At 40.5% G+C, this 24,813-nt stretch overlaps 2 protein-coding genes across 11 annotated transcripts in view; one reads left to right on the top strand and one right to left on the bottom strand.

Annotated features, from left to right (window-relative positions):
- pygl (phosphorylase, glycogen, liver) overlaps positions 1 to 15,269 on the top strand; it is a 94,658-nt gene extending 79,389 nt beyond the window's left edge. For all 4 annotated transcript variants that reach the window (XM_080202666.1, XM_080202668.1, XM_080202667.1 and 1 more), the window contains 6 exons: positions 176 to 234; positions 4,124 to 4,265; positions 6,826 to 7,033; positions 10,569 to 10,703; positions 14,000 to 14,066; positions 15,096 to 15,269. In XM_080202666.1, the coding sequence (XP_080058792.1) occupies positions 176 to 234; positions 4,124 to 4,265; positions 6,826 to 7,033; positions 10,569 to 10,703; positions 14,000 to 14,066; positions 15,096 to 15,251 (767 nt within the window). In that variant the 3' untranslated portion in view covers positions 15,252 to 15,269. The remainder of the gene's footprint in view (positions 1 to 175; positions 235 to 4,123; positions 4,266 to 6,825; positions 7,034 to 10,568; positions 10,704 to 13,999; positions 14,067 to 15,095) is intronic.
- Positions 15,270 to 15,315: 46 nt separating this feature from the next.
- Positions 15,316 to 24,813, bottom strand: part of LOC145352593 (lysophosphatidylserine lipase ABHD12-like) — a 32,088-nt gene continuing 22,590 nt past the window's right edge. For 6 of the 7 annotated variants that reach the window (XR_013888554.1, XM_080202675.1, XM_080202673.1 and 3 more), the window contains one exon: positions 22,274 to 22,439. Coding sequence is in view for 6 of the 7 variants with exons in the window: in XM_080202675.1 (XP_080058801.1) it covers positions 22,397 to 22,439 (43 nt within the window). In the remaining variant the exon portion in view is untranslated. Of the gene's footprint in view, positions 16,064 to 22,273; positions 22,440 to 24,813 lie in introns of those variants that run through there. The other variant, XM_080202670.1, reaches the window with a different exon arrangement.

Here is a 24,813-nt window from a genome sequence, read left to right as displayed (position 1 = left end):
TTGGTGTATATTCAATGGCATAATATGCATAATGTTATAATATGCATAATGTTATTTTTCAAGACCTTTAGTACCAGGTATATTAACTGTCATAACTATATAACTATAACTGCTGTATGCATGTACAGTTCTTGAACTTAACTTGTCATTAATACTGGTTTACATTTTGTGTAAGGAATTAGAAAAGATCCAAACAAGTATTTTGTTCCAAGAACTGTTATAATAGGTGGCAAGGTAAGATTTATTTCTGTTCCTATTTTTCTGCAACTACTTGCCAACCCCAAAATCATGCAGTGACTTCAGTGTACACAGTACATTGCATGCAACATTTGTTACAGACAGGCGAGAGTCTACTCAAGCAGCACTGTTTCCCTCTTACTACCATAGGTGTTTTGAATTAGTTTGTTTCAATTAATTAGTTGTGTCATTTTTCTCCAACCCCTTGATTTTTGTGTGACACACAGAATGCAGAGCAAACTTGAGCTAGGATTAACGCAGAAGGTTACTTTATTGCACAAATTCAAAATCCATGAAATGAGTGACAAATCCGCCACAAAATAAAACACACCTATGTTCCCCTCCCAGAAATGTTGGTTTTTAACTAAGATTTGCCAGAAACCCACCCACCACACTTAAGCTCTTCATTATATTTCAACCTAAAACCTGTGTCAACTAATTCATTTATTCACTGTAAAGTACCCATAAACCAGTTGCTACAAGGAGGAAGTTGTTTGGTATGCTGCTACTGAAGGTTGGTGTTTCTTTGTCTTTAGCTTCTGTGTAATTCTAGTCATAGTAATTACTTTCTACTTTTACTCAATTCTGTTCAAAGTACTGCTTTGTATCTGAGAGAAGTGGAAGAGGTGTGCTGATATCTCTTAGAGTTGAAGATCACTCCTTCTTAGGTGCCAGGAAAATCCTCATTCAGCCTCATCTATCTGAAATTAATAGATTTTGTTATAGATATTAAAGAACGAAGGAAGGTAGGTGGATTATGATCGAATTCATAAGTGAAGTAGGCTTCAGGGGCTGAATGGTGTACTCCTGTTCCAATGATCCTGAGAACTTCTAATCTCGTCTCTTCTATGTTTTCTTACTCCTCTTTCTAACATTAACATAAGAACATAAGAAATAGGAGCAGGCGTAGGCCATCTAGCCCTTTGAGCCTGCCCTGCCATTCAATAAGATCATGGCTGACCTGAAGTGGCTCAGTTCCACTTTCCCGCTTTTCCCCTATAACCCTTAATTCCCTTGTCTGTCAAAAACCTATCTACCTGTGTCTTAAATATATTTAAATATATTTACTTCAACGGGCAGAGAATTCCAGAGATTCACCACCCTTTGAGTGAAGAAGTTCCTCCTCAACTCCGTTCTAAACTGCCACCCCCCCCTTATCTTGAGGCTGTGCCCTCTAGTCCTGCTGTCCTTTCTGAGCGGGAAGAATCTCTCTACCTCTACCCTATCTATCCCTTTCATTATCTTATACGTCTCTATAAGATCGCCCCTCATCCTTCTAAACTCCAACGAATACAGACCCAGTCTATTTAGTCTCTCTTCATAGTCTAACCCCCTCATCTCCGGTATCAGCCTAGTGAACCTTCTCTGCACTCCCTCCAAGGCCAAAATATCCTTGCGCAAGTGCAGCGACCAAAACTGCACACAGTACTCCAGCTGTGGCCTCACCAGTGCCCTGTACAGTTGCAGCAAGACCTCCCTGCTTTTATATTCTATCCCCCTCGCTGTAAAGGCCAGCATCCCATTCGCCTTCTTGATCACCTGCTGCACCTGCAGACTGGGTTTTTGCGACTCATGCACAAGGACCCCCAGGTCCCTCTGCACCGTAGCATGCTGCAGCTTTTCGCCCTTTAAATAGTAATCCCTCCTACTATTATTCCTGCCAAAGTGGATAACCTCACACTTGCTAACATTATACTCCATCTGCCAGGTCCTCGCCCACTTGCTCAGCCAATCCAGATCCCTCTGCAGACTTTCCACACCCTCCGCACAATTTGCTTTTCCACTTATCTTTGTGTCATCAGCAAATTTCGTCACCCTACACTCAGCCCCGTCCTCCAGATCATCTATATAAATAGTAAATAGCTGAGGCCCCAGCACCGATCCCTGCAGCACTCCACTAGTCACCAACCACCAATCAGAATAGCACCCATTGATACCAACTCTCTGCCTCCTATTAGACAACCAATCCTCTATCCACGCTAACACCTTACCCCCAACTCCATGCCCCCTAACCTTCTGAAGCAACTTTTTATGTGGCACCTTATCAAACGCCTTTTGAAAATCGAGAAACACCACATCCACCGGTTCCCCTCTGCCTACCACACTAGTCACATCCTCATAGAAATCCAATAAATTTGTCAAACACGACTTCCCCTTAACGAATCCGTGCTGCGTCTGCTCTATCAAACCATTCCTTTCCAGGTGCCTCGCTGTTTCTTCTTTGATGACGGATTCAAGCATTTTTCCAACAACAGACGTCAAACTAACTGGCCTATAATTCCCTGCCTTTTGCCTGCTACCTTTTTTAAACAGCGGCGTAACATTGGCCGTTTTCCAATCTTCCAGCACTTCCCCGGAATCCAGCGAAGTTTGGTAAATAATCACTAAGGCATCTACTATCACCTCTGCCATTTCCTTCAGAACCCTGGGATGCATTCCATCCAGTCCTGCGGACTTGTCCACCATCAGTCCCGCTAGTCGATCAAGCACTACCTCTCTAGTGACAGTAATCGCATTCAGGCCCTCAATTCCTACCATCCTTCTATCTTTAATATCCGGCAAACTATTCGCGTCGTCCTCCATGAAGATCGAGGCAAAAAACTTATTTAAGGCCTCAGCCATTTCCTCATCTCCTACCACTAAATCCCCCGTCTCATCCTCTAAGGGTCCAACATTCACTCTAGCCAGCCTCCTCCTCTTTATATATTTGTAAAAACTCTTATTGTCCTTTTTAATATTATATAATATAAATTTTATTAATATATAGTATTATACATTATACATAAAGATATTTCCATTGAGAAATTCTTACCTAAATCGCAAAACACTCTATTTTGAACAGAGTTTACTCAAAATAGCACCAGAAGATCTGGCTCAAACTCCAAAATACTAAAATAATTGATATGTGGGTAGAGAAATATAAACATTCAGTGGCAACATGTCGGTGTACTATTTTCCTCAGGGTTACATAAAGCAACTCCTACCATTACTTCAATTTTTTGGACCTCAAATTCAGTGGAGATTAATTGAACCCACCCCCAACTTCATTTAAATGTAACAAAATGTGGCAGGCCTAAGAAAGAAGAATCTTTATTTTGGAGGATTCAGGTGGATCTTTATTGCAGTGGTAGCCTTTAAGAACGCATTTTTCCTGTTCACTGCTCCAAATCCATGCCAAAGTAAGCATTCCAAAGAAAAACGGGTCTATGGCTCTTTGAGCCACTGTGATGTCAGGGCATTGGATAAGTAATTCTTTCCGCTCCAAGCACTAGGTAAGAATATGCACATCATCACTCCCACTGTATTGAAGCAAGATCTCATTGTATCACTAACTTATGGACTGTACCATTCATTAACAGCCTCAAAAACTGTAAAGGGTGCTCCTTTACAGTTACTGTTAGCTCAGGTTGAAATAATTGTTCTATCCACTATTTTCTTAGTGGCCTCAAAAAGTAGAGAGTCTACCTAAGAAGCGGAATAATTACTTTGGTATAACTGTAAAACTTGTAGATCAGTTGCTTGACTTCATTTAGTTCCAAAATGCTCCCAGGCCTTGCTTTTATCCATCTCCAGATAGTTTTCTGAGAGTCCAACATTTGAATGTTTCATTCATTTTCACTCAAAACTATGGAACATTTCCATTCATAAACCGGCTTTGTGTCATGAAAATATCAAACAAAGTGATACATTTAAGTTGTAATTGTATAAATCTGTTCCTTTTTTGGAATGTTCTCTATTGTGGACTTGATGTAAAGATTTTTCATAAACTTTTTCCATGTCTGACTAAAGCAATTAATATTTTTTCTGATGATAAAACATTGGACTTCATGATGATTCAAATTTTACCAATGTTTCTTTTCTAAGTTTAAATATCTCTCTTTCTTAGGCTGCTCCTGGCTACCATATGGCTAAGTTGATTATTAAACTCATCACGTCCGTGGCACAAAAAGTGAACAATGATCCTAACATTGGTAACAAGTTGAAAGTCATTTTCTTGGAAAACTACAGAGTCTCACTAGCTGAAAAAGGTATTGCTCAGTAGCACAGGACTTTGGTAGCATATTTTACTCTTCAACAAACGATAGAAAGGATGAGATTTCTCATCAAAATGATTCACTAATAAGTTTTTTACGGCTGATAAATTGAGCATAATAATAATGGCAGAGTAGGGGCAGATGTATTGGGAGAGAGCAAAGGCCCCAGGATGAGTCATGATGAATTGTATGACTTCAGCATTAACATAGTATGATCACTTTCAAATCCTGCTTCCTTTCTTACCTCTCCTCATTTCGTTTCCCTCTTTCTTTGATGTCATGTCTTACTTTTTTTTTTGCGGTCTTCTTACAATTTTATGGATAAATTTAAAGTTATTTTGTGAATTATTTATAAGTTTTAATGTATTTATTTTACAGATGTTATTGTTATATAAGGGTTGACTCTCCACTTGCATATCCCCCCTTCGTGATTATTTGTCCTTTAGTTTCAAGTAAAGAAAAAAAGACAAGCTGATGACATGAAGTTTAACTGGGAGTGGTAAAGCACAAAATCACCATAAAGTCAGTTGAGTAAGGAATCAGTGTGGCCACTTTAAAATGTCAGGAAAACAGCTTGAGTAATTTGCTTGCATTTTGATTGTTAATATTTGATTAGATTTCTATTGTTTCTCAGCAAAAGCAAATATCTATAAAACTTACATTTTTACATATAATAGTTTTTGATTTTTTAAGAATTAATGGTATACGCAAGCAAATCACAAACAAATCAAGTAAATTTTAAATCCACATTATATAAGATTTGTAACCCTGCGGATAGAACTGTTTATGCCTTGCTCAAAATTTTTGATGAGATGAACATACGAACAAGGAGCAGGAGTAAGCCATTTGATCCCTCAAGCCATTGGGGCTGGGGGTGTGGAATCGGGAAGTCATCGATTGCCGGGAAAAAGCAGTGGGGAGACCACTGCACGTGCACCGATCTCCTCACTAACAAATCGGCACATGCATTCAGTCCCTCAATTTGGTCATTTCAAATCTGCATTCCACCTACCCTCAATAACTTATCACACCCTTGCTTACCAAGAATCTATCCACCTCTACCTTAAAAATATTCAAAGACTCCCATTATCTTTTCAGAAAGAGAGTTCCAAAAACCCATAACCCTCTGACAGAATAAAATTCGCCTCATCTCAGTTTTAAGTGGGTGAACCGTTAATTTTCAACAATGACCCCCCTCCCTCTAGATCATTCCTTAAATAAGATGACCAATACTGTACACAGTATTGTACATGTGGCCTCACTAATGCAAACTTTGCAAAAAATATCGGGGGTGATTCTCCCAAAAAAATTCTAAGTGTCGAATTCACGTAAAAACTGGACTAAATCATGCTAGCTTTTTCAGTGGGAGTTCACAGAAGAATCTCCCACATTCTGGGAACTGCTGAATGCACCAGCACTCAGTGTAAATCATGTAAGAAATTCTGCAGGTGAGGCCTATTCCTGTTGGAGATGCTGGCACAGTAAAAAGTCTGACAACACCAGGTTTAAGTCCAACCGATTTATTTGCTAGTACACGCACTAGCTTTCGGGTTAGTCCCTTCGTCAGGTGAATGGAGAGTTCTGGCCTCAGACAGAGCATATAAAGCACCCTGCAACACCAGTCCTCTCACTCCTCCATGGCCCGATCACTGGCCCTCCCAAACATGAAATCTGACACTGGGAGACACACTCAGGGCCAGGTGCCCAGCGTGGATCATGCTAATCTAGCCCCACTGAAATCTCCTGGCCCATTGTGCTAAAAAAATCACATCGAGATGGGAGAATCAGCCCTTCTTTCCATCAACCAATAAGATTACTTTGCAGACGTAGCCTAACTTTTCCATTCCCAATAAGGATATTTATTGAAACCCAATGTATACAAATGTATAACTACATGTAGGACATTACTCAGTGCCAGTATGAAAAAATGATAAAAGGGAGGCGAGGGTCATTCCTTTAGGTAGTTACCCTGTTTCATAATTAGGAGACAGCTTAAAGTAATGATAAGAGTGCAAGATGACTTCAAAGTATGAAATTCTTTTAAAGTAGACTATATCTTGGCATATAAAGATGGGGACTGTTCTTATAGTATGTTAGAAGTATGTACCTCCACATAGTTAAAGATTATGGGCTTTTAATTCACAGAGCTATGCAAGAGTTCCACCTGTGCCATCAGGAGAATGGATCTTGTATTGAAAGCCTTTGTAAAACCATTAAACTTTTCTCTGAAATTATGCATAGTTCTTGATGTGCTGACTTTGACACTGAGTGGTTCAGTCATCTTCTTCGAGGTGACAGGGCTGATACTCCTGGATGTCAGAAGTTTAAAACCTGGAAATCTGTTCTTCTACCCCTTCTAAGAGAATTTATGAATGTTCCCACTCATAAAAGGTGTATTTCTACTCACTGTATTGGAGGCTTAGGTGCTTATGTAGAGCCTGATAAACAAGTGCGCACCATCAAATTCATAGGCCATTGTTTCCACTATCCTCATAAAGGTCAGGCTCTTTTAACTCGAACAATCTGAAATCAAGTTAAATGAATTTATTTACAGTTATTCCAGCAACAGACCTGTCACAGCAAATCTCCACAGCTGGCACAGAGGCTTCCGGCACAGGGAATATGAAGTTCATGTTGAATGGTGCCCTGACTATTGGCACGATGGATGGAGCAAATGTGGAAATGGCAGAGGAAGCTGGTGAAAATAATATGTTCATTTTTGGCATGAGGGTCCAAGACGTGGCAGAACTGGACAAGAAAGGGTGTGTTTCCAATAAAAGTAACAAATACCATCTGCAGTGACCTTGAGAAATTATTTTAGAGTATTATGTAATGACGGAAGTGAGCAAACCTGTGGAAAACTGATAATCCGCTATACAAATATTTATATTTAAATGCTATTAATTGAAATCAATTAATTTGATTGATATAAACTAACATAATTGGTATGCTTGAGTAACTGCTTATTTAAAATTGGTAGTCTTTATAAGCTAATGATTTGTGGGCTGCAGTTTTAATTCAGACAATTCATAATTTTCTGTCTAATCTATCTATGTATTACATCTATCTATAAGGCTAGCACTGCTGGCTCATAATGCCAGGGGCCTAGCTTCGAATCCCAGCTTGGGTAACTGTCTGTGTGGAGACTGTCTGTGTGGAGACTGCATGTTCTCCCACATGGGTGTGGGTTTCCGTCGGCTGCTCTGGTTTCTTCCCACAGTCCGAAAGACATGCTGGTTAGGTGCATTGACCATGCTAAATTCTCCCTCAGTGTACTCAAACAGGCTCCGAAGTGTGATGACTTGGGGATTTTCACAGTAACTTCATTGCAGTGTTAATGTAAGCCCACCTGTGACACTAATAAATAAACTTAAACTGATCTAAGGCCAAAATTATTCTGGCAGTTCAGTGAGGTGGGGTAGAGTTTGTGCACCTGCATTTTCCAACATTCTCTGTTACCACTTTGATGACTTTCAGAGATAGTTCAGAAGAAAATGGGACTGTAGCGAGTTGCCAAAGTGGCTGGTGAAGGATACAAAGAAGAAATTGAAATAGTTTTGCCTGTGATCAGATCATTTAGATGGGGAAGACTGTGTCATAGTGGTATGGTCACAGGACTAATAATACATGGCGGCTGGTGGAATTTCAATTCAAGTAATTAATTTGGAATTAAGAGCTAGTCAAATGGTGACCACAACATGATTGTCAATTGTAATAAAAATGCATTAAAACCCACTAAGAAAATCTGCCATCCTTACCTGACCTGGTCTATTCTCAAATGGCCCAGTAAGCCATTACAAAAAAGAATTAAACCAGATGGATCACCCATTACTGATCTCTGAAATGACAATAACCCAGCCCTCAACTTGCAAAGTCCTCCTTACTAACATCAGGAGAGCTGTCCCCACAAACTCAAAACAGCTTAACATTGTCTGTAAAGTATGATTCTGTGAATATGACAATGTCCCTGACAGCACCACCAGGTCCCCAGTTTGTCCTCTACCACCAAAGGTGGTGACCTTTAGACTGTGGAAGGAAACTGAAGCACCTGGAGGAAACCCACACAGACATGGGGTGAATGTGCAGATTCCACACAGACAGTGACCCAAGCCAGGAATCGAACCTGGCTTGTGGTGTCAAAAAGCTATATAGTCAAGAAAACATTGACCTGGGAGTTGTCAATATTGTTGATGGACCCCAATAAATCTTGTGGCATCAGGTCAAACATGGACCCACAGATGATTACCATGTGCCGTGCCCCCTCGACTAATGAAACAGTATTCCTCCAAGTTGAACATCACTTGGAGGAAGCACTGAGGATGTGCTCTGGGTGGAGGATTTCAATGTCCATCACCAAGAATGGCTCAGTAACAACACTACTGACTGAGTTGGCCGAGTCCTGAAGACATACCTGCTACCCTGGGTCATGGTCAGGTGGTGAGAGCACCAACAAGAGGGAAAATCATACTTGAGTTCATCCCATCTATCTGCCATAGCAGATGTATCTCCAGGACAATTTTGGAAGGAGTGAGCACTGCACAGTCCTTGTCAAGACAAAGTCTATCTTTACCTTGAGGATACTGTCCATTGTGTGGCACTACCATGTGTTAAATGGGATAAATTTCAAACAGTTCTGGAAATTCAAAACTGGGCATCTGTGAAGCACCATGGGCCATAAGAAGCAGCAGAATTGTATACAGCCACAATCTGCAACATCATGGCCCAACATATTCCCCACGCTACCATTAAGTCAGGGGACCAACCCTGGTTCAACAAAGAGGATAGAGTATAAAATCATAAAATCCCTACTGTGCAAAAGGAGGCCATTTGGTCCATTGAGTCTGCACCGACTCTCCGAATGAGCATCTTACCCAGGCTCGAAGCCCCTCCACTACCCTATCCTTGTAACCGCATCCATATACCATGGCTAATCCACCTAACCTATAGATCTTTAAACACTAAGGGACAATTTAGCATGGCCAATCCATCTAACCTGCACATCTTTGGACTGTGGGAGGGTCCAGAGGAGACCCACACAGACGTGGGGAGAATGTGCAAACTCCACACAGACTGTCAACCATGGTAGGAATTGAACCCGGGTCCCTGATGCTGTGAGGCAACAGTGCTAACCACCATGCCACAATGCTGCCCATATGGCATGCCAGAAGCAACATCAGGCATACCTAAAAATGAGGTGTCAGCTTGGTGGAGCTATAACACATGACTATTTGCAAGCCAAACAAAGGAAGCAGCAAAGCAATATTTCTAAGCAATCCCACATCCAATGGAGCAGATCTAAGTTCTGCAGTCCTGCCACATTCAATCATGAATGATGGTGGATGATTAAACAACCAACTGGAAGAGAAGGCTCCACAAACATCCCATAATCAATGATAGGGTGCCCAGCACATTAGTGCAAAAATCAAGGCTGAAGTATTTGCAACCATCTTCAACCAGAAGTGCCGAGTTGATTATCTATCTCTGCCTCCTGCTGAGGTCCCCAGCATCACTGATGCCAGTCTTCAGTCAATTCAATTCACTCCATGTGATATTAAGAAATGGCTGAAAGCACTGGATACAGCAAAGGCTATGAGCCCTGACAACTTTTCAGCAATAGCACCGAATATGTGCACTTCAGAACTAGCTGTGCCTCTAACCAAGCTATTCCAGTACATCTACAACATTGGCATCTACCAAGCAATGTGAAAATTGCCCAGGAACATCTTGTCCATAAGAAGCAGGATAATCCAGCTCAGCCAATCAGTCACCTCTCAATCATCAGCAAAATGATGGAAGACATCATCAAGTGGTACGCACTCAGCAGTAACTTATCACTATGGCCAGTTTGGATTCTGCCAGGGCCGCTCAACTCCTGATCTCATTACAGCGTTGGTTCAAACATAGACACGAGCTGAACTCAACCACTGAGATGAGAGTGACTGCCCTTGACATCAAGGCAGCCAGAGTGTGGCTTAAGAAGCTCTAGCAAAATTGCAGTTTTTGGATTCCTTCCAATAGGAACTAATTAATGTAATATTGACTCTGATGGTATGGGAAGAATTATAGATACATGGCAGGGCAGTTAAGAAATGGCAGCAATTGGAAAAGGCTAATGTTAAAAAAAGCATCCAAGATTATGTGCAAAGATTGGGAACAAAAGTTAATTGGTAAATAGAAGAAATGTGATTTAAATGCCATTAAATATCTTGCTGTTTATCAACTTCAAAGTGTGTTTAATGGTCTTCTGCAACAGGACATTAGATTATTTGTTGCTAATTGATGTTGATTTTTTTTCAGATACAATGCTTCGCAATATTATGAAAAATTGCCAGAATTGAAAGCGGTGGTCAATCAGATTGCAAGTGGATATTTTTCTCCAAACCAACCGCAACTTTTCAGCGATATTCTGAATATGCTTTTTCACCATGATAGGTAATTCCTTTTAAACATTATTAATGACATCTCTTTCCTGTCTGTTTTTCCCAAAAATGAAGACTCAATTCTATCTCCCTCTTATTTTAGCAGTAGTCATCTTCTCTTCACTCATTCCCAGTTCTAGCAGCTCTTCTCTTTCTCCTTTCATAAGAACATAAGAACATAAGAAATAGGAGCAGGAGTAGGCCATCTAGCCCTTCGAGCCTGCCCCGCCATTCAATAAGATCATGGCTGATCTGTTGTGGCTCAGTTCCACTTTCCCGCCCTCTCCCCATAACCCTTAATCCCCTCTCTTATCAAGAACCCATCAACCCGCTTCTTAAAAATATTTAGCGAGGCAGCCTCCACCACTTCAACGGGCAGAGAATTCCAGAGATTCACCACCCTTTGAGTGAAGAAGTTCCTCCTCAACTCCGTTCTAAACCGCCTCCCCTTTATCTTGAGGCTGTGCCCCCTAGTCCTACTGTCTTTTTTGAGCGGGAAGAGTCTCTCCACCTCTATCCTATCCATCCCATTCATCATCTTATACGTCTCAATGAGATCTCCCCTCATTCTTCTAAACTCTAACGAGTACAAGCCTAGTTTATTCAGCCTCTCCTCATAGCTCAATCCCCTTTCCAAACATGTTTTGGAGCAAATTATATTCAGCTTCATGATTCTTTTTCTCCAGGCTTTGCAACTTTCTCATGTTGGCTTTGGCACCTTATTTGTCTATATTTCTAATTTATTTTGTACTTGTAGTGTTTGTTCAAGTCCTGATACCCATATCTTTTGCCTATTGTCAACACCAATCATTTTGTCCCACCATTTCTCTATTGCTTATTTTCTCATGAAAAAAAATATAAAAATATATATACTCACAGTGTTGAAGTCTTCTGCAACAATTGTCTTCCAATGGATCTAGTTCCAACTGGACTGATCTTGGAGATAGAAATTGGCCTGTATGAAAGTCTCTGCCGTTTGGTGGGCTTTATTATAGTTGTGTATGGCTAAATACATTGCATCGCCTGTATGAGTACACACAGAACAATCTTTTATTCTGTATTTCATATTGTGCATGTGTGGAAAACTCTGACCAGAACTACCGTGAGCCTTTCTATGATTTGAAATGTGCCCCTACAAGGTTGGTGTGCCACTGAGCTGGGTTGACAGAAAAAAGTCTGCTCTCCTGGAAATCACAAAAACAATGGCTTAAATTATTTGGGAAGCTGACATGGTTCACCTTGGAAGTCTTACAACACCAGGTTAAAGTCCAACAGGTTTATTTGTTAACACAAGCCATAAGCTTTCAGAGTGCTGCTCCTTCATCAGATGAGTGGGAATTCTGTTCACAAACAGGGCATATAAAGAAACAAACTCAACTTACAAAATAATGGTTGGAATGTGAGTCTTTTACAAGTAATCAAGTCTTAAAGATACAGACAATGTGAGTGGAGAGAAAGTTAAGCACAGCTTACAGAGATGTGTATTGTCTCCAGACAGGATAGTTAGTGAAATTTTGCAAACCCAGGCAAATTGTGGGGGTTATTATCTGTAACCTTCACAACTTGCCTGGACTTGCAAAATCTCACTAACTGTCTTGGCTGTAGACAATACACATCCCTTTAACCTGTGCTTAACCCTCTCTCCACTCACATTGTCTGTATCTTTAAAACTTGATTACTTGTAAAAGACTCACATTCCAACCATTATTTTTTTAAGTTGAGTTTGTGTCTTTATATGCCCTGTTTGTGAACAGAATTCCCACTCACCTGATGAAGGAGCAGCACTCTGAAAGCTAGTGGCTTGTGCTACCAAATTAACCTGTTGGACTTTAACCTGGTGTTGTGAGACTTCTTACTGTGCTTACCCCAGTCCAATGCTGACATCTCCACATCATTGTTCATCTTGAGCAGAGAACATTAAGAAGAGTTTTGATTGAAAAAATAAGAAGAAAATGGCAATAAGGTCAGTAACCAAAGGACCTAGATTTCAGGTGAATGGCAAAAGAGATGGAAGAGACAACGAAGTAACTTGTGATCTGGAAACGAAATCAGCGAGCTCCAAAATATGAGCAATTTGCTGACTCTGGGATTTCAAAGCATTCCCTAGAAGGGTGGCAGAGCAGTTTCAATATTTACATTCAAAAGAAAATAGGATAGATAGTTGAAGAAAAGTACTTTACAGAGCTATAAGGAAAAGGGAGTTGGTTTAATTGTGTAGTTCTTCAAAAAAGCCAGCACGTACACAATGGCCTGAATGGCCTTTTTCTGTGCTGTATCATTTTATATCCTATTATATGTCATTCAAGATTGTGTTACAGCCTGAAACTGAATAAAGCATTACTCTTTAGGTAGTTTATTCACGACCTGACAATCTTCTGATAATTGATAATTAATGACAGTTGAAGGCATAAGACCAATTATAATTGAAACTTCAATTAAACAGTTGTTTCAGATTCTACTTGGTTCAACATACTGCTTTTTGGACAAAAGACTCTGTTCCCAACAGCGGGGTAATCATGCCTCGTTCCAGTTGATGGGGACCACTGTAATACCCGCTGGTGGGAACCTCACTCAGCGGGCCGGGGGAGACACTAGTGGGCCCAGAGACTACCATCATAGTTTACTAATCATATTGAATTTGGGATTACAATATGGTAATCAGCCTCGCACGGACTTCTGACGCAAACTGATTATGCTGATAAACTTTGCCTGGGAAACTTGCAATTGGCCGGACGCTGCTCGCGAGTCCCGCTACGAGTCCTCCGCTGATTTCCCCCAATCCGCTGTGCTACAGAGCAGCGCAGCGAACCAGGACAGGAGAATCATCCCAATGTGTTTCGGAGTTCACCAATGTGGTTTTGGCAAAACTGTTGTACCCATTCCAACGGGAGGAAGAATTTATTTTGTAGCTGCACCAGGCAAAGGGTTGAATAGCCTGATATCTAAATTTTCAGCTTTGCTAACGATCAGGAAGTCAACAGTTAAAAAGATGCTGAGCTTCATGTCCACCAGGCCTCAGCTCAGTAATTCACTGTATTCCTGATCTGGGAGTAAAGGCTCTTAAACCCTTATTGTGACCTCAGCAGCTGTGCTTCAATAATGTTTCATCCAATAGTATCTTTGAAGAAGAGAGCGTATATATTTGCAGAGCTTCAGAAGTGGGATGTAAAAGGTGTTCCTTGACACCTAGATTTCCTAATAATTGTTAGAAAAGCTAAGCAAGTTCAAGCCTGTAAAGTACAACTCTAATTTGTAACAACCTTTTGTTCTTATGTTTTAATGGTGTTTCAAATTACTATTCATGTCCAGGTTCAAAGTGTTTGCTGATTTTGAATCATATGTCCACACTCAAGAGAAAGTCAACCAGTTATACCAGGTCAGAATACCGTACTCCCGACACAATTGTTGATCCAAACTTTTACATTTAAAATGGATAAGCAGCTAAATATTCCAGAGCTATCCTTAATATCAGTCTTTATATATAACAAATAATCTAGTGTATGGCATTTAAAACTATCAATGTATTGAATGCTTTGATCACTCTTAAAAACAAAACCTTGGATGGAGTAAAATACAAGGAAAATAGGCTGCAAGTTGGTAAAAGGCAAGTAATAAGTAGTAATAGTGTGAAAGATGGAACATGTGTGTAGAAATTTGATGGAGGCATGTCTACAAGTTTCGATGCTTCCAATATGGTGAGAAGCAGTGTACATTCACTACAAAACTGAAATGTCCTACCCACTATTTCAGTACAGACAAAAAATAGACATCCAGGAGCCACATCTTTCTGTGGCTCCTCAGATCTGGGACTATTGAAAGTAACTCAGTGTCTAGAGTTTGTAGTCATTGGTATAGAACAAATACACCACAAATGCAGGCTTGCCCTTGTGAGATCATAAATGTGGCCTTGACTGCCAGTTTCAGGGTTTAGCATTTTTAAAGCCGAGAGAGTTAGTTGAGGTAAGAGGAAAAACTACTTACCTGCTACCCCATTCTCTTTAGATTTCTCCACTCGACTCCAAGACTCCACAGTCTGAGGTGGGGAATAAGCTTTGTTGTTCAATTTTTGAATTGTCAATATGTTTGAACAGCACATAGAAACACAAGGAGGAAACTGAGATGAAAAGGCAGGACACCCCCTTTTATCCTCAATTCTCTTGCAATACTGTACTGGTAGATCCATTATGGGGAGGATGGCTTAATGGAGGTGCAAAAATCCTCTGTCCACTCTCCTTTCCACAAAACCTGAGAACTGAACTTTATTACCCAAAGGACTGATGTTTTCATGTATCGGGTTGCCCTATGTTAAGGTGTGTGAATGGTGAAACTTTGTAATTGATCAGATAATACATCTAACAGAAAAAAATGACTTTTTTATGTTTTGTCTATCTGTACATTTTTACAGAACCCAAGAGAATGGACCAAAATAGTAATTAAAAACATTGCTTCTTCTGGGAAGTTCTCCAGCGATCGCGCTATTGCTGAGTATGCGCGTGATATCTGGGGTGTTGAACCCAAAGCCTTGCAGATTCCTGCTCCTAATGATTCACAGGATATCTAGTACACCAGTGTGAAGTTTTGAATACATTACTTTATACAATTAAAGGCATGGAGGGGAAGTATGCAGCAGTTTGGCTGGCCTTTATCAATTTCAACCAAATAAAGTGTCTTAATTTAAAATTTAGCATTTTACAATGCCTAATATTGTTTGCGATTTACAGTTCAAGTTTTTGATAATTACAGGGCTTAATTTCTGAAATACTGCACAGTAAATGTTTTTGCCTGTGTTTCTCATAAAAGCCTATTCTATATTTTTATTAAATGCAGTTTAACTTTCAAAAGTAGATAAGAGTTGATGTCCAATCACATTTTTACTTAAAAAAACAATGTTTTAACTTTCCAAGATGGTTAACTAAAGCACAATTATTTACAGTTCCAGGTGATTTTCCAAGCTATAGATACATGGATACCTAAAATATTTGTTTGTTCAATCACCATGGTGGCACAGTGGTTAGCACTGCTGCTGCACAGCTCCAGGGAGCTGGGTTCAATTCCAGCATCGGATGACTGTGTGGAGTTCACATGTTCTCGCCGTGGGTTTCCTCCAGGTGCTCCAGTTTCCTCCCACACTTCAAAGATATGCCAGTTAGGTTGATTGGCCATGATAAATTGCCTCTTAGTATCAGGCAGATTAACCTGGGTTATGGGGTTAGGGCCTGGTGGTATTGTTGTTAGTGCAGGTTGAATTGGCTGAATGGCCTCCTTCTGCACTGTAGGGATTCTATGAATAAATGGAATCTGACGTTGTCATCCTTGCTTTGATAAGGCAATTCTCAATACTGCTGTATTTTCTGTCCTTGGTTTTCGAAAGTCCTGTCATGAACAACAGATTTTTATGTTGACTTCTGCTCCAGAAGTGTTTACAATCTTATATATTGCTTACATTCTAAAAAGCTTATATTCAGTAGTCTACTTACTAAATCATTGTCCATGCTTCTGTTGTGAAGCACTCAGTTCTACAATGTTTCCATTCAGAGGTAACAAATAGATTTTGACAAAACCAGATTTATCATATTATCTGAATCTTTGTCCAGCATCATCAGGAATGAGTCAAAATTTAAGAATATTGATGCTACTCATTCTCACCAAAAACTCCACACTCTAGTCTAACCTGCTCCCAATGCCAGCTGCATGTTTTTTTTCTGTCTTTTGTGGCTCAGTTGGTAGCAGTGTTACCTCTGAGTCACAAGGTTCAAGTCCCATTCCCAGGACTTGAGCAGAAAATTCAAGGCTGTTCACTCCATCCTGACCCACAAAATTCTACCCTACCTTGGCACCTCCCCCACCCTACATCTCACCAGAGTTTGATTTGCTGCCTTCGAGTCTTATTTGTTTAATTTTTCCCACCCATTCTGTACTAGCATCAGCAGCAACCAATCTTCAGCATCCAGAATTGAAAGTAGTCAGATGGCAGTCACAGGTTTACATATAAATACACACAGCCTCTAATAGAGGAACAGCTAACTTCTAAATGGGTTTGGTTTATAATAATGGAAGAGTTATGTATTTTGTTATTTTATGCAAAGTGGTAACGAATTGAATGAATCTCACAAACTGTATACTGTTTATTCATGTATTTCATGTAAAATAAATCTACATAAGTGCTCAGTTGCCCTCTTCTCACTGGGGTAATTAAGAACATAAGAACATAAGAAATAGGAGCAGGAGTAGGCCATCTAGCCCTTCGAGCCTGCCCCGCCATTCAATAAGATCATGGCTGATCTGTTGTGGCTCAGTTCCACTTTCCCGCCCTCTCCCCATAACCCTTAATCCCCTCTCTTATCAAGAACCCATCAACCCGCTTCTTAAAAATATTTAGCGAGGCAGCCTCCACCACTTCAACGGGCAGAGAATTCCAGAGATTCACCACCCTTTGAGTGAAGAAGTTCCTCCTCAACTCCGTTCTAAACCGCCTCCCCTTTATCTTGAGGCTGTGCCCCCTAGTCCTACTGTCTTTTTTGAGCGGGAAGAGTCTCTCCACCTCTATCCTATCCATCCCATTCATCATCTTATACGTCTCAATGAGATCTCCCCTCATTCTTCTAAACTCTAACGAGTACAAGCCTAGTTTATTCAGCCTCTCCTCATAGCTCAATCCCCTCAACTCCGGTATCAGCCGAGTAAACCTCCTCTGCACTCCCTCCAGGGCCAAAATATCCTTGCGCAGGTGCGGCGCCCAAAACTGCACACAGTACTCCAGCTGCGGCCTCACCAATGCCCTATACAGCTGCAGCAAGACCTCCCTACTTTTATATTCAATCCCCCTCTACAGTGCGAAAGGACAGAGCACACACGTGGCAACACATGTAAAATCATCAGGAGAAATTTTCAATTTGCACCCAAAACAGACACACAAAATGTACGGTATTTTGGGCTACAAAAGGACTCCAATGACCACAACTATTTTACTTTGTGCTAGATGAGTCTACAACTAATGGAAAGCACCAATTTCCTCAATGAGCCAACTGGTCTCACAGAAACTGCCTTTCACACAAAGGTTTCCAACCTTCATTCTTGTAGAATTTGTCTTGGAATTTCCTCCCAAAATACAGTTTCACTTTCTCTTCAACAAAGATCCAACTTTTGATGTTCCTCTTCCCTGGATCGCCATATGCATTCAAACTTTGCCTTCCACATATACTCTCAGATTCTCATCCACACCAACAGACAATACCTATATGCAAGTCCATTGTAAGGAGTCACTACCCTTTGGCTGCTCCTTGAATTTTCTGGCTACTTGCAAGACCATTTTTGTCTTGATTCTGGTCATCGCAGCTTCCTCTTTTTAATTTGGAACCTTTTCATCTGCTCCTTACTTTAATTTCACTGAACAGGACCTTATTCAGATTCTTGTTCTTATTCCGTAAATTAAGTGTCTTCCTGACCCTTTTACCCCATTCCCTGTTTTTTTAGGACTATCTCCTGTTCCTTTGGGAAATCTACTTTCTGCAATTCCTTCTGCCCAGTCCCTCCTGGCACCTGCTTCCAACTGAACTAAGTTAGTTTTCTGTTTCTCCCTCGCTCTCTGTTTGTTGGTTTCCTGTTGCGAAGCAAAAGAACAATTTTTCTACTTTTAGAATCGTAAGTGTCATTAAAATAGAGGTATACAAACAAAGCTTCAGACTTGCTAACTTCCTCTCAGAAAACTCTAAACCTGTAAACAAAACTGGACCCAAGCTTTGACTTTTTAATCTATAAATAAGAAAAGCCAATTAGAAATATAAAAATAGACGGTAGGAGTCCAAAAAGTGCAATTTAGGTGGACTGGCTAGGCTAAATTGCCCCTTAGTGTCCAAAGATATGTAGGTTAGGGGGATTAGATGAGTAAATACATGGGGTTACAAGGACAGGATACTATCAGACAGCTGGTGCAAACTCAATGGGCTGAATGGCCTTCTGCACTGTAGAGATCTGATTCTAAATGAAGAATATAAATTCAACAAAAGCTACATCTTGTTTTGAATACCATAAATATGAATATAACTTACTCAAAACTATCTCTAGTTCCTAACATCTAATGCTACCCTTCCTGATTGTCATGATTGTTTACTAAGTGCCCCAAAAATTGGGGTGAGGCTTATTACCATATTGAAATCTGAATTTCATTATGTAGTGAGCCCAGATCAGTCCCTGGTTTTGCTAGTGTCACAAACCACCCTGCCCTGCTAGGAGAGGTTTCCACCAGCAGAGATTAAAGTTGGTCACATTCAAGGGGGAACCAGGTGTGATCACCCCGCTGGTGGGGACAGAAGCTGAGGTCCCCCGGGAGGTTGGGGGCAAGAGGGATGCTCCTTGGGCAGTGCCCACCAGACACACTGGCACTGCCCATTGAGCACTAGGCAGTATCAAGAGGGCAAGGCCAATCGGTGGTGCTGGTTGGGGGGAAGAGGGGTGGGCTGTTGTGCACTCTGCAGTGGGATCAGCAAGACAGAGCGCACAGAGGTGATCCAGGCTGCACAGAAGCGAGTGATCGAGGCTGGCCTGTCATGTGGGATTGGACCTTGCCTGCCCCTTTACCAGGATGAATCCCTGAGGCATTCTGTGGAACACAAATGCCAGAAATGTGTAAAACTAAGTACACCTAAAAATCAGGTGGGAAAATCTCCTGTTTTCTCAACTGTTGGGGTTTTTTTTGGAAGAATCACCCCAATATCTTTCATAGCTTTCAATATTTTCCATTTGACATACATCAAGCAAACTAGTCTGTAATTTCCAGCTTTCTGTCTCCCTCCCTTTTTGAGTAAAAGAATTATCATTTTTATTTTTCTATCTAATCGAGGCCAGAATTCTCTGGCCGTTCACTGCCACTTGGCATAAGCCAAAATCTCTGTTCACTGTAGCAGGACTGGAGAATCCCAGCTGTGGGTGATGTCAGAGAATCCAGTTTCAAATCTTCCCTGAATCTAAGGAATTTTGAAAAATTAAACCAGGGCATCAACTATTTCAGTAGCCACTCCTTAAGACCCCACAAGGAAGTCCATCAGGATTTGAATTTCTTGGCCCACAACTAACAACAGTTTGCTCAATATCACTTATTTCCATGGTGATTTAACTTTCCTGAGTTCTTCCTTTCCTTCCATTTCCTGATTTACAGCTATTTCTGGAATGTTACTTGTATTGTCTAAAGTGAAGACCGATGCAAAATACCTGTTCACTTAATCTGCCATATTACTTACATTATTAATTTCCTAGACTTGCTTTCTATAGGACATTCACTTTGTTAATTCTTTTATTTAAATACTTATGGAAATTCCACAGAATCGCAGACAGACCATTCAGCCCAAGTCTACAACAACTCTCCAAAAGAGCATTGCATCCAGGCCCTCCCCTCTGCCTATCCCTGTAACCGTACGCATTTATCATAGCTAATCTACCAAATTTACACATCTTTGGACATGAAGGGCAACTTAGCATGGCCAATGTTCCTAAGCTGCACATCTTTAAACTCTACTATGCCAACTATCCATCTTGATAATTCTAGTTGACGTGTCACTTGTACTTTAATTAATCCCTCCTGGTTAATAATTTTGTCATCCTTTGCTGTTCAGTATATTCTGTCCAATCTTTTGCCCTTATAATTCTATGCTTTTTCTTTTAATATTATCTTTAACTTTTTTTAGCTAGCCATGAATGGTAGGTCCTCACATTGAAATTTTTCTTTCTCATTTTAACACTGTCTATTCTGTGCATTCTGAAATATCCCTTTAAATATCTGCCACCGCATCCCTTTCAAACTGGCAAACCTCATTTGCCAGTTTACTTTTGCTAGCTCTGCTTTCATGCCCTCATAATTGCCATTATTTTAGTTTAAACCCACTCCCTCAAAGTGAAATGTAAAATTCAATCGTATTAGGATCCCTACTACCAAGGGACGCCTTCATTATGAGGTCATTAATTAATTCTATCTAGTATAGTCAGCTCTCTGGTTGGCTCCAGAACATGCTGTGCCAAGAACCTATCCCAAAAGATTCTAACCCCGCATATTTACCCTGCTAATCCCCTGACACTAAGGTCAGCCTACCATGGCCAACCTAACCCACACATCTTTGGATTGTGGGAGGAAACCCATAGAGACATGGGGAGAATGTGCAAACTCCATACAGACAGTCACCTGAAGCCAGAATTGAACCCAGATCCCTGGAGCTGAGAGGCAGCAGTGCTGACCACTGTGCTACCCACATTCTGTTCTGGAACAGAAGCCCAACTCCCTTAGGTGATCCCCACCCTACTCTCCAATTGGTACGCTGGATCATGTGATACTTTGCATATGGATCCTTAAAGGGACAATCACAATACCATGAAGATTAAAACCCCCCATGATTATCACTGATTATCATGATTCTGACATGCTCCCATTATCTCTTCTATATTTCATCCTACCCTGTAGTTACAATTAAGGGGCATGTATACCACTCTCATGAGTGATTTCCTGCCCTTTTCACTTCTCACCTCAATCCAAACCATTTCTACATCCTGCTTTCCTGAACTTGGGTCATTCCCCTCTAATGTGCCAATGTTGATTGTCTGAGTTAATGCAAGAATGGTAATTTGGCAAGACATTGGACAAAAATCACGAGTATTGTGCATCTCCACAAATTGTCATCTTCAGAAGAGGGGAAATAAGGCGGCAACATAGATAATGGTCTTCCTAAAGCACATTTTATATAATAATATAGACTATTTACTGTTCCTACCCCAGTCCAATGCTGGCAACTCCACAAAACAGATTGTAAAACTGAAATACAAAATTAATTTCATCTTCACTGCAACTGTTTTGGATACAAACTAGTTTTACATTAACTGTTTAGCAATTTTTCATGTCTCCTTAAACTCCCTATTATGAAATTTTAAAAAGATTTATGTAATTTTGGTCCCACTCCTATTTTGGAGTTTCTAGTATGATGTTCAAAATGAGGAATGAAATACATTTTCACATCAGGGATTCAAGCATGATCAGTTTTTGCCACATGTGGTACAGCATACTCAAACGCACAGGTGTTCTGCCCAATAATGTGCCTGAATACAATCTTAGAGGAAGTCCTCTACTTCACTACTGTGGATTTGCCACCTTTCTCAACAGATTCTTAATGGCTTCTCTAAATTGGTATTGCCAAATGGCAAACTTTATTGCAGATCTGTGCCTATTATCAAGAGTGTTACTACAGAAAATCATTGATAGAGAAGCTTTGACAAAAAGGCTTTTCATTCTGAATCTGATCACATTTAGCTCAGTGTCCAAAGGTGAAAAACAATCAATCTTGGACTGCACAGCTTCATGTTTAAAATATTATGACTTAAATTTCATATAAATAGCCATTGTAAACTATGGCAATAACCTATCAGGTGAGGCAGAAATTATGCTGTAGATCTCCAGAAACAAAATGAATCCTGTTCACTGAAGTTAAATATTGCCCTTGCAATTGCACTCACCAAAACACTTGATCAAGTCAGTATCTTAACTCAAGGTGAATTGTTTTACAATTGGGAGATAAACTACTGTTCTCCATATAAAACAATCCAAGAGCTATTTTATTCAGATTTTAATGAAAACAAATTGCAGTATACAATTATTTACAGCTAGTGAAACGAGCAGTCTCAGAATGTACAAAATAAATCTGTAATACATACGACAGAACTGTACGGTCATTAGCAGTGCTCAAGTTCAATATCTGTGGTCTTGATAAAGTCTCTAAAATTGAGAAAGGCATAATCTAATTATTCAAACACAATCTTTATAACATGGGATTAATAATCTGCACAACTTTATAGAAAACCAAACTTTATGTCGAATTCTATTTACTTAACTTTCTAGTATTGCAGTCACATCACACAAAAAACACATCTAGAGGATGTAGATTCCTATTTTCTATTTTGTGAGCTTTGCTGTTCCTTATTTGGAGCTACATTTTAGGTTTTAAGGACCAATCAATAACGATGGCAGTCTAATCAATATCACACTCAGGTATCTCGTAAGTATAGAATAGATGATGAATGGTATTGGCAGCAATAGCAAATTGATTTTTTTTCCACCTGATGCTATATTTGGATGGATGTTCAACCCAAAGACGCTTCTGGCAACAGCAGTCACCCAGTTCCTTAAACATGCACTAAAGGCAGCATTCATAAATCCTGCTAGCAGCAAATCTAAAACTATGGTTTGCTGTACTTGAAACATAATCCCACAATCAACTTTTCTGAACCTTATACACATCAGTTGTTTGAAGAATCTATTCTACTGCGGGGCAGATAGTTTAATATGATGGCTGATCCTAATGATTACAAATAAAGATCCACAGTGGCAATAACTGAAAGACATGTGAGCTATACTAGTGAAAAAATATCTATACAGGAAAGAAAGAATCCAGTGTTCAAAAATCCAATTACTGGAAGATTAAGCAGCATCAGGTGTGGTTTTTCTATGCCCAGCAATCAATGCAGCAAGCTGGGAAAATGGTGCATGAAGTTAAAAATCCGATTTGGACCCGGCACAAAACAGTTTCTGATCTCCCCTTTCTGAGTGGGGTCAATCACTTTGCACCCAGAAAGGTAGCAAACTTATTAGCTGAGAGTCACTGAATTTCAATATCATTAGGGAGATTGGCCCATTTGCTTCCACCGCTCCTAATGCTTCCCACCTCTCCAGCAAGGCATCATGCAGTAAGGAATCACTGGGCACACCACTGGGTGGGTGGGTGGGTGGTGGTGGTGGGGTGGGTGCTCAGAGGCCATCGAGGTTCCAGGATGGTCAGGGAGGGCATAATCAGACAATGGTCAGCAGACACCCGGACAGTGGACATCAGGCATTGGTGTGCCAAGGCAGTGTCAGGGGATGGGGGCAATGATAGGAGGGGGCTCTGCAGAAGGGTTGTGCAGGGGTGGATCGCAAAGGAGGAAATGACAGGGGGGAATGGGGGCATGTTAAGATTGGGGAGGGGGAGCATGAGTTCAGCTAGGCAACCCATTGAGAGGGCCCTGATATCCTGATGTGGGCAACCCCACTGGGGGGGGGGGGGGGGGGCATGCTGCCGATGAAAGGAGGAGAACATGCTGCTGATGAAGGGGGGTCCAATGTTGATGGAACATGGGAGGGTCTCCCAATGTACTGAGAGATCAGGGTACCTTGCGAAATGGCAGCCAAGCTCCCCCTCTGGAGATTAAGGCTAGCCAGGATGGATTCCTAAAGATAGACTATGCTCGACTAATTGAATTCTTTGATGAACAAACAGAGAAGGTTGATGAAGGGCATGCAATGGGTGCTTATATAGATTATAACACTAGTCAACAAAATATTGTAGACTAAGTGAATCGAGAAGCTTGGCATGTGGATTGAGTATGAACACCAAGAAGAGAAAACCGGTAGTCGGAAGGAGTACATTAGAAGAAACAAAAGTGAACATTAAAATTAATTGCGCCACACTGTTACAAGACAGTAAAATGTGCCTACTTAGAACAAATAATAACAGAATGTAACAGATGCAATGGCGAAATCAGACGGATAGAGATGGTCAGAAGTAATTTCTTCTTGATGAATGATGTGTTAACAAGAAAACTCAAGCATTTAATAAGGAAATGGCTCTTCATTTACTACATTCTTTCACTTTCCTGTACACCTCAAAACCTGGACAGTAATACAGATTCGTAGAAGAAAACAGGCCTTTGAAATACAGATGCTAAGATGATGCATGCTTAAGATTTCATATACAAACCAGAAAACAAATGAAAACCAGAGGATTGTGAATGCCCTAATACTGAATTCATTTAAGGCCAGGATAGACAGATTTTTGGTCTCTCAGGGAATTAAAGGATATAGGGAGCAGGCAGGAAAATAGAGTTGAAGCCCAAGTTCAGCCATTATTGTGGAGCAGGCTTGATAGGTTGTGATATCTACTCCTGCTCCTATTTCACATGGTCTTATAAATCTACCTTAACGAACTCTGCTCTAAGGAAAACAATCACAGTTTCACTAATCATTGCCACAAAAATACTTCTTTAGAAATCACGAGGGCAATTCTCCCATCCCGCTGTGTTAATTCTTTAGTGCAACGGGCTGGGAGAATCACATG

This window comes from Carcharhinus amblyrhynchos, chromosome 14 (assembly GCF_965287045.1).
Source record: "Carcharhinus amblyrhynchos chromosome 14, sCarAmb.v2.hapA, whole genome shotgun sequence".
NCBI lineage: Eukaryota > Metazoa > Chordata > Chondrichthyes > Carcharhiniformes > Carcharhinidae > Carcharhinus > Carcharhinus amblyrhynchos.
Note: the sequence above shows the minus strand (reverse complement) of the source record. Positions and strands in the feature narration are given on the sequence as shown.